The sequence below is a fragment of the Cucurbita maxima genome, unplaced genomic scaffold (genome assembly GCF_002738345.1).
Source record: "Cucurbita maxima cultivar Rimu unplaced genomic scaffold, Cmax_1.0 Cma_Scf00008, whole genome shotgun sequence".
Taxonomy (NCBI): domain Eukaryota; kingdom Viridiplantae; phylum Streptophyta; class Magnoliopsida; order Cucurbitales; family Cucurbitaceae; genus Cucurbita; species Cucurbita maxima.
The window spans coordinates 1,086,060-1,096,871 of NW_019272024.1; the positions used below are offsets into that span (position 1 = coordinate 1,086,060).

A 10,812-nucleotide genomic window follows, 5' to 3' on the forward strand; every position below is an offset into this window, starting at 1 on the left:
TTTTGTTTGTGATTTTCTATTTTTAGAAGTTAAGCAAATTGAGAGACAGTTTCTTCACTTTAATTTTGGTTCATAATTAGAATTTGGTTTGGTTTTAAAAAAATTACATAGTTTCCAATTTGTCCCTGAAATTTAAATTTCCTCGAGTTTTAATTTTGAGAGATGCTCGTTATGGTCTTGAGTTGTTTGAAGTTACTAATTCAGGACATAGTTCTTAGGAATTTTGTATGGGATCGTAGCCTGATAAGTCTGGTCATTTTTTCATTTGACAGAGTAGTCAAGTCGTTCAAGTCACTCCTACTATGTGCAAATATCCTCAGAGTCCTGCGGCTGCCCTTGGTTTGACAGCAGCTCTGTCTCTTTTGCTTGCTTAGATATTAATAAATGTTTCGACGGGGTGCATTTGCTGCACGAGGGGTCCTCGGCCTCCCGCTTCTAAATGGAGAACAGCCGTTGTCTGCTTCGTCGTTTCGTGGTACTTTTCAACCCTTCCTTCCTCATTCTAGCTTGCATTTAGTTCATGGCTTGATGCTTGCTGCTTGCTGCAATAATATAAGATGAATTATATGAATGTAGATCTCGAAACACGTTTTCTCAAGATTGCAGGGTTATTCGAATTCTGCTCGGGTTCTTGATGGCTGACTGTTATGATATTGTTTGTGATTATATGATCTTATTTCTGCTTTGAAACAATTCCATGTTTTTGTTGTCATCTTTTTGGGCTCTTCTGCGGTTGTTAATTCATTATGAAAGTTGTGTTAGACTTCTTAATCCATGATCATTACAGTTGAAATGATTGATCTATTGTTCTTCGTGAATCCCTTTGGTCGAATTATTCCACGACTAAAAGAAAGCTCGATTCCTTATGTTCATCGGATAAATCAAGTTTGAGCCATGGCTTTTTTTCTGCAGGTTTACATTTGTGATAGCGTTTCTCCTGTTGATAACCGGTGCTGCACTGAACGGTGGAAGGAACGAACAAAGCAGCTATTTCGATTACTACTATTGCTATGTTCTGAAACCAGGAGTTTTTGCTGTTGCCACCGTTGTGGGTGCTGCAAGTTTAGCGCTGGGATTGTTCTACTACCTCATATTGAACTCTGCAAAGAATGACCCTGCTGTGTGGGGCAATCCTTCCATTCCTCCTCCAGCAAACATTGCAATGGCATAGCCCCAATTCCCGCCCCCTCCCCCGCCTCAACCGACAACTGCAGACCCCGTATTCGTTCATGAAGACACGTACACGAGACGACAGTTCACGTGATCGGTCAGCGTCGGTTGATATAAAATGTGGTCAAGAAAACCATACAACTTATACGACTTGATTGATGTTGGCTTTATAGGAAGTAGCTGTTGTGGACTAGTATAGAAGAACTGAATTGAATTTTTTACTTCCCTTTGATCCATGGGAAATAAATAAACTGTAATTGAACAATAAGTTAGATTGAAAATATTTTGATATTTGTTTATAGTAAAATACAATTTTATCATTAATGTGTTTTATGTGAGACAAAAATGCTATACCCTACCCTACCATTTAAATTGCTTGTAAATATTATGATTGGAGGATAATAAATAAATAAAAATTAATTAATTAAGTGGCATACTAATAGTAGCCAATAATATATAGGTTTTATATACTGAGAATGCATATTGATTGAACACTGAACACCAAAACGGGTGGATGGTGAGATTTTACATTAATTATAAGGAGGAGAACGAAACATTTCTTATGAGTATTTGAAAGCCTTCTCATAATAGACGCGTTTTAAGATCGTGAAACTAACTACGATACGTAACGGGCCAAAATCTGCTACAGTCAATATCTGCTCTTAGTGGGTTTAAGTAACCTCTATATCTTTGTCAACAACTAAACTCATGTCACTCATTTAAATGTAAGGATCATCATAATATTAAAGATAAATGTGTGACTTTTCATTAATGAGTAGTTTTTTCATCTTATTGTTTTATTTATTTATTTAAAAAATTATTATTATTTTTTTGATACATGGATATCTAGAAATTACAAATTTAATTCATAATTTTTTATATTTGTAGTCCATAAACTTTAGAAATTATCTTATCAATTCTCGAAATTATCTTATCAATTCTCAAATCTTTAATTTTGTATTATACACGAGTTTCAATTGTGTATCGATTTATGACCTTCACGCAAAAAAAACGAAAAAAAAACTGATATCACTTTTCTTACTTATTTTAGTTCAAACTCTAAAAGTTAACTTCTCGCCTAAAAAGAATAAACACCCCATTAAAAAATAAAAATAAAAATTAATGAAAATAATAAAATTGCTCGACTCATTAATTAATCACCAAATTGAGAAAAAAAACTCTCCACTTTTGGCTGCATTATAATAATACATTTGAATAGAAATCCAAAATGCTATGATGTGAATCTGGCCTATAAACCAAGACAAATAGCCCATAAAACATATGAATCCGACTGATCGGACCGAACTGCCAAAAGCAACAACAAGAGCAATAGATCGACTTCTTTCCTTTCTCTCACTTCATCTAGAGGGGTTTGTGAGTGGATCAAGAATGAAAGTCGAGTAAGGGGAATTCTCTCCCAAAAAATATTGATATACACATATATATCTATCTATATATATGTATATATGAATATTGCTTCTTTCATGCCCATAAGTTAATCAAATCCTAATTATAATCCGTTTTTTTTATATAAATCAAAATTTCAAGTACTATATAAAAAATATGACTATTACCAATTTTACCCCTCGGGCTCTCCACTTGCCAAATCATTCTCTTCATGTATTTTACAAAAAAAATGTATGTTTTATCGTATTAACTTAAAAAATAATTTAAAATAAATTATTACGCCTACAATTATTCTATCTATATCCAAATTTTATCTCTATTACATTTTATTTAGAATTATCAGAAAATTTAATTAATTCTAAGTTAAATAGTACACAAAATAAATTTATGAATTTTGTGATATTAAAACAAATCATGAATTTTGTGTAAGTGTGAAACTAGGACGAAAATGTCCCTATCTTAAAAAATAAATAAATGATTTTTTTTTTTTTTTGTATGAAATTGATTTATAATCTCTAAAATAAAACCTGGTGTTAGACGAACACGACTCTCCACAATGGTATGATATTGTCCACTTTGAGTGTAAACTCTCATGGCTTTGTTTTGGGTTTCCCAAAAGGCCTCATACCAATGGAGTTAGTATTCCTCACTTATAAACCCATGATCATTCCCTAAATTAGCCGATGTGGGACTTTCATCATCCAACACCTGGTATTCTCAAAATAATAATATTAATAATAATAAAGACGTAAAATAAATGCCCCCACCCCTAATTTGCTTATTTTAATACATTTTAATAAATTTTAATAAATTATATATGGAGATTGCATATCCCAAGCCTATAATTTAAGAAATCCAAATCTTATTCAATTGATAATTTCCATTTTTAACCTTTCATGCTAAAAAAAGATTTTTTTTCTATTAAAAACTTTACATTTTCCACTTCAATCTTAACACTATATAAACATGCATCACATCCATTCATTTTCACTATCCTTTCACGTTTGAACTTAATCTTCTTCTTATTTCCATCTTTTTTCTTCATTTTTAGCAAAATGAAGCTTATTTTTGTGTCTGGTTTTATTTTTTTCAAGCTCGTGGGCTGTATTAGCTTCATCTTCTTTCAATATTCTCGATTATGGAGCTGCTGGAAATGGCGAAACTGATGATACAGAAGTATGTAATTTAAATTCGGTTTTTTATTTCCATGAAAAATTGATTGATTCGCTCTCTAATTTTTCTCGATGTTATAAGGCTTTTGTGAAAGCTTGGAAGGATGTCTGTGAAGCAACCGATGGCATTCCAACATTGCAAGTACCCGTTGCAAAAATTTACCTTTTGAACCCTATTACATTTCAAGGTCCTTGCAAGTCTGAACAAGTCAATTTCGAGGTAATTTATCTTCCACATATAATATAATATATTTTTTTTTTGTCACATTTTCTTTTATCATATGATTTTTAAATATATTGTGAATTTGCAGCTTAAAGGAACTCTAATGGCTCCGAGCAAAGATGCATGGCCAAGTGATAACGATAAATGGATTCAATTTGTGGACATAGATGGACTTACTATCAATGGAGGAGGAAAAATGAATGGCCAAGGTTCTCTTTGGTGGAAAGGTTGTGAAGAACACTGCGATCACCCAACGGTAAAATTTAAAATTTCTTTACGTTTTAATTTACATCGAGTATATAACTCAAATTTGATATTTATAATATATGGTTTTTTAGGCATTATTTTTCCACAATTGCAACGGGCTTCATTTACAGAATACGAAACACATTGACAGTGCCAAGAATCACATCTCCATAAATTTTTGCGATGATGTCATTGTCTCAGATATTCACGTTAATGCCCCTGAAGACAGTCCTAATACAGATGGAATTGACATTTCTAGATCAACCAATGTTATGATTCAAAATTCTTTCATGTTAACGGGTAACATATAGTATTATTCTTCGGGAATATTGTTTATATATATGATTTTAATGCATATTGTACAAAAAAACAAATAATTATATTTACACATTTTTATTGAAGGTGATGATTGTATTGCCATTAACAACGGATCTTCCTACATTACTATCAAGGGGGTCACTTGCGGCCCCGGCCATGGTATAAGGTAAAAATATCATTTTTTTTTTAAAAAAAAAATATAAAATCTAATTTTATGAAATGTTAATTAATTCCCTATTTAATTTTGTATGGTTTTATTTGAATGTAGCGTTGGGAGTTTGGGAGAAGATGGGCAATTCAACTCTGTCGAAAATATCTATGTGAGCGATAGTCTTTTGAAGGGAACTCAAAATGGAGTTAGAATCAAGACATGGGAGGTGATAATTAGTTTTAATTAATTTTATGTATATTATAAAAAATTAATTATTTTTTTTAACGTAATTACAGAGCGGATATGGATATGCAAGGAACATCACATTTGAAAAAATAACATTCGAGGATGTAAAAAACCCGATCATTATTGATCAATATTACACATCTTTTGCATCTACAAGGGAAAATAAGGAAACGGGCATAAAAGTGAGCGATGTGACTTATCGAGAAGTTAATGGAACATCAGCGGGTGAAAACGTAATTACCTTCAAATGTTCTGAAGCTAGTTGCACCAATATTATATTGGACCATGTGGACATACAAATGTCACATCCCGATGACGAACCCAAAGTGTTTTGTCAAAATGTTATTGGAAAATCGAAATCTGTCATTCCTATTGTTCCTTGCTTATCAGAATTTTAGTAAACTTTCTAGAAGTGTTTGTGATATTTTTATTAATGTATCATTGGAGAAAAGGATTAATTAATGTTCCTTCTCCAAATTAAGTATAATGGAATGAACGTTCTAATCCTAAAGGCCTAATGTCTCATGATCTTTACTTATTTTCTTTTATTTTCTTTTATTTATGGATTATTTGTTATTTGATATTAATCCTGTTGGATGATGAAAGTCCCACATCGGTTAATTTAGGGAATGGTCATGGGTTTATAATCTAAGAATACACTCTCCATTGGTATGAGGCCTTTTGGGAATCCCAAAGCAAAGTCATGAGAGCTTATGCTCAAAGTGGACAATATCATACCATTGTGGAGAGTCGTGTGTTTGTCTAACAAATCCTAATTAAAATCCCATTAAATAGTTTTTTTAACGCTCATAATATAATTATATTTGACGTTTGAATAAAAAATAAATAATTTTTTTTTATTATTATAGTTGTTTATTATATAGTTTGATATTTAATCTTCAAGACAAAATTTGGTAATTTTTCAGAGTTTTTTTTTTACACATTTACCCTTTAATTTGATAAAAAAAATTAAGTTTTTGTTAACAAAATTGAAATACCATGACAAATTTTCGGGTAAATTTTATATTTTTCAAAATTTTTCATCTTAATTCTCATAATCCTTTAGAAATTAACCTCTGTTACATTTTAAAATATAAACTTAATTAATCCCTGATTTTTTTTATTTATTTTAAATTTTTATAAATCTAATATGAAAAATTTTAAATTTGGTTCGTATATAAAATTTAAATTTATTCATAGTATATCAATTATTTTTTGAAAATTTGAATAAGTACGAGATTTATTATATACTCTTAATGTTCATAAAAAATTCAAAAAAATTGAAACTTTAAGGACATAATAAACCCATTTCTCGTTCGGAACCATATTAACAATATCCGCGAAATAAAAGTGTTATTACTCTTAATTGGATTACTAATTGTACTTAAAAAATAATTAACTTACCAATAATGTTTAGAATTCTACAAATTAGGACCATATAACAATACCTATGCATACAAAAACTATTAATTTCTCCAAAATAAATATCCCCATAATTAATGACCTGAAATTAATTTGATTTATATTTATTAAAAAATCACCTAAAATAAATGTGATTTATATATATTTAAAAATTTCCTTTTTTTTTAAAATAGAATTTTAATACATTTCAACCAAACCAAAGTTGATCCATATATGGAGATTTGCTTTTATCAATCCCATAATTTAATCAAATCCCAATTATTTTTCCTTCCTAATCTTCCATCATTGTATGCTTCCAAAATATATGTTTTTATTTTTTTTTAAAAATTAAAATTAAAATTAAACCATATCCATTCATTTTTTTCATCCAAATTTTGACTGAATCATCTTGTTTTCGTCTTTTTACTCTCCAAATTCTTCATTTTAGCTTAGTAATGAAGCTTCTTTTTGTCTTGTTTTTTTTTTTTTTTATTTTCTGTTGTTGTTTTATGCTCTTTGACTGTATCAGCTTCAGTCTTACTTCAATGTTCTTGATTATGGAGCCACTGGTAATGACAAAACAGATGACTCGGAAGTAAGGAGTTTAAAGTACTTTTGATCGATTCTCTTTTTATTATTATAATAACTTGTTTTCTTTGTGTTTCTCTGTGTCAAGGCTTTTTTGAAAGCTTGGAATGACGCGTGTGCAGCAACAAAAGATAACCCAACGTTATGTATACCATTTGGAAAAACTTACCTGTTGAAACATCTCAAATTCCAAGGCCCTTGCAAGTCCAACCAAGTCAATTTTGACGTAATTTATCTTATCCCAGAGTACTCAGTAACTTCCTTTAAAAAATTAAGGAGAAAATAGTTTGAATTTTTTTTATTGTTTTTAAAAAATTATGCTAAATTCATCAATATTAAATATTTTCAAACATGAAATTGAAAATATATTGGACATTTCACGTTTTTTATTATTATTAACTTTAATGTTAAATATTGTAGGTGATGATTGTATTGCTATTAATAACAGATCTTCAAATATCAATATAGTGGGCATCACTTGTGGCCCCGGTCATGGCATAAGGTAAAATTAACCTAATGTATTTTTTATTTTATGTTTGATAGATGAACACAACTCTCCACAATGGTATGATATTGTCCACTTTGAGCATAAGCTCTCATGGCTTTGCTTTGGGCTTCCCCAAAAGGCCTCATACCAATAAAGAGTGTATTCTTATATTATAAACACATGACCATTCCCTAAATTAACCGATGTGGGACTTTCATCATCCAACACCTCCCCTCGAACAAAGCACGCCTCCCCTTAATCGAGGCTTGACTCCTTTGGAGTCTTAGTCATTTTTTACCGCCTTCGTACCTTCAAGGAGGCTTGACTCCTTCTTGGAGTCCTTTGTTCGACATTCGAGGATTTGTCAATCTATTGACTCTGATACCATGATAGACGAACACGACTCTCCACAATCGTATGATATTGTCCACTTTGAGCCTAAGTTCTCATGGCTTTGCTTTGGGCTTCTCAAGTGGTCACCCAACTTAATACTACTCTCACCCAAGCACGCTTAACTGCGGGGTTCTGATGGGATTCGGTGCATTAATGCTGGTATGATCGCACCAGCAAATGAAAATGAAAGTGAGCGATGTCACATATCGTGAAGTTCATGGAAGATCAGCAAATGAAAATGCAATTATATTGAATTGTTCTCGAGCTCGTTGCACAAACATTATTATGAATAATGTGAACATAAGGACATCAACTCCCGATACAGAAACCAAATCTATTTGTCAAAATGTTGATGGAAAAGTTATATCGGCCCTTCCACGTGAAGATTCATTTTTCACGTTTGATTTGGTTTTGCTTTGGTTGTGGGTTCGTCTATCTTTTTTAAAGTCATTGTAAATTCAATGAATCTAATATGATATGCATTGGTCTTCCTTTTTGGTTTCGTATAAACTAAAGCGTACACACCAGATTTTGTAATTACACATTGTTCACTCTAATTTGTCGAACCAAACATTTTTTAATTGAAAGTTATTTTTCCTGTCGGAATCAGAGCTATGAATTGTCCAGATTAGGTTTTGCGAAGTGTATATAAAATCTATACTTCAGTTTGTTAACAGAGCATATTTCAAAACGAACATGCTTGATTGTGCGATGGCTGAAAATTTTCTTTTGTTTCTAATGCTCTTCTTTGGGATGAACATTTGCAGCAGCTCTGGAAATCCATCGGAAGTTCTTTGCATTGAGAGTGAGAGTGAGGCCCTTTTGAGATTCAAGAAAGGGCTTGTGGATCGTTCGAACCGTGTCTCGTCGTGGGATGTTGAACAAGATTGCTGCAAATGGGTTGGCATCAATTGTGACAACTCGACCCGGTATGTCAAACAGCTGAAACTTGCAAATAATGAATTCTTGGAAGCTTACAAATTAAAGGGAAATGTAAGCGACTCTATCTTGAATTTGAAGCACATAACTCACCTTGATCTCAGGTAGCAATGATTTTGGAGGGGTACGAATTCCAAGCTTTTTAGGATCAATGGTGAGTTTGCGTTATCTTAACCTCTCACGCGCAGGATTTAGTGGATTGATACCTTATAAACTGGGAAATCTATCAAACTTAGAACCATCTTGATTTGCGATGTTCTTTCATCGCACAGCTGTATACTGAAAATCTTGGTTGGCTTCATGGTTTGCATTCTTTATTGAAGCTAGATTTGAGCTATGCAGACCTTAGTAACGCATCTTCTTGGTTACTAGACATGAATAAGCTTCCCTCGCTTCAAGAATTACATTTATCGAGTTGTAAACTTGTTTAGTTCTTGACATTTCTTGGAACAACTTCGTGTCTTTCCTACCCAAATGGATATCAAATCTCAGTAGTCTTGTTTCACTTGATCTAAGTGGTAATAAGTTCCACGGTCCAATTCCATGTGCTCTTCAAAACATGTCAGCCCTTTCATATCTTGACCTATCAAGCTCAGGTTTCAACTCTTCAACCATACCCAGTTGTCTCTACACTCTCCACAATCTTCAACATTTGACCCTTAGTTATGTTGGCTTAAAGGGGGGAATCTCAAATGATATTGCCAACCTAACAAATCTTAGAATCGTTGCATTTACGAAACAACAGCCTTTCCGGAGTGATTCCTCGGGCTCTTCAGAGTTGCTTGAAGTTGAGAGCTTTAGATCTCAGTCTAAATGCCTTCAATGGAAAAATACCAGCATGGATTGGCATGAAGGATTTGGAGTCTCTTGATCTCTCAAGGAACCAACTCTGGGGACGAATACCACCGTCCATGTCAGAGTTAACGTTCCTAGCTTACTTGAATTTGTCTTGCAATAACTTGTCGGGTCCAATTCCGACAGGTACTCAGCTCCAAAGGTTTACTCCATATAGCTTTATTGGCAATGAGGTGTGTGGAGATCCATTAAAGAAGAGGTGCGGAAAGGAGGGTGTGAGCCCAGAAATTGGGAATGAAAATGGAAAAGAAAGGGAGGGAGGAAGTATTATTGATGAGTGGTTTTATCTGAGTTTGGGAATTGGGTTTGTGTTTGGGTTTTGGGGGGTTTGGGGTCCAATTGTTACTCAGTAAGGCTTGGAGAGTAAAGTACTTTAGGTACTTAGCTTCTGTATGCCACAAACTCACATAGCTCAGCGATGTACTTCTTGTTCTGTTTTGTTCTTTGCAACACATGTCATCAAGCTTTGAAATGCCCTGAGACTCAATGGAAAAAATGCATTTTTGGGCTTAAGCCAAAGATGAGAAACATCAGCACCATTCGAAATCGGTAAACCGAGACTTCAACAGGAAGATTTTATAGGAAAAAAATATGTTCGATTGAGCATAACTCAACGGGTTAAAGCATATGGCCTCAACTAAGAGGTCAAATTCCCACACTCACTCGTTTCTGATATCTCTTTATCAGTTGTTGTCGTCTAAAATATGGTGCAGATCTTCACTGATGCTGGCCAGTATGTTATTCGTTTTGGTGCTTCTGATCCTGTCTTGAGGACAGGCCCGAGCACTAATGGTTGATTTGCTTACCCTTCACCAGGGGACTTCCTTTCATTGCCGTTGGTGAGTAGATTTAGATTGCTGGACATACAAAGCCCTTCGATTGTGGTAAAAGCCCTACGTGTAATAAGCATGTGGAAAAGAATAAACATGACACCAAAAACAAAGAATGTTTATGGAACAAGATAAATTTTAGGCTCCATGTCCTTCATCTTATAGCCGATCCAACAGCCCAAGGGATGTTTATACTACAAAATTTGATGTTTAGAATGTACAATTATCATTGATGGCTTGTTGATTATAAGTTAACTGATGTTTTATTTATGAATTAAGACAAACTTTCTTGTTTATTAAAACGTATTTAGTATCTGCAAAAAAAAAAAAAAAAAAAAAAAAAAAAAAAAAAAAAAAAAAAAAAAAAAAAAAAAAAAAAAAAAAAA

General features: G+C 32.8%; 1 protein-coding gene, 1 long non-coding RNA gene and 1 pseudogene across 2 annotated transcripts; 2 read left to right on the forward strand and 1 right to left on the reverse strand.

Annotated features, from left to right (window-relative positions):
* The first annotated feature begins 237 nt into the window (after positions 1–237).
* LOC111483343 lies at positions 238–1,487 on the forward strand. The gene is made up of 2 exons (XR_002718349.1): positions 238–475; positions 913–1,487. It is a non-coding gene; the product is annotated as an uncharacterized LOC111483343 (long non-coding RNA).
* Positions 1,488–2,991: 1,504 nt separating this feature from the next.
* On the forward strand, positions 2,992–5,331 carry LOC111483192 (probable polygalacturonase At3g15720). The gene is made up of 8 exons (XM_023129343.1): positions 2,992–3,002; positions 3,672–3,753; positions 3,832–3,969; positions 4,061–4,228; positions 4,311–4,518; positions 4,621–4,702; positions 4,805–4,913; positions 4,984–5,331. Exons 1-8 carry the CDS (start codon positions 2,992–2,994, stop codon positions 5,329–5,331), a joined length of 1,146 nt encoding a protein of 381 aa, XP_022985111.1.
* A 2,524-nt stretch (positions 5,332–7,855) lies between these two features.
* Positions 7,856–7,975, reverse strand: LOC111483515 (annotated as a pseudogene).
* Positions 7,976–10,812: the final 2,837 nt, after the last annotated feature.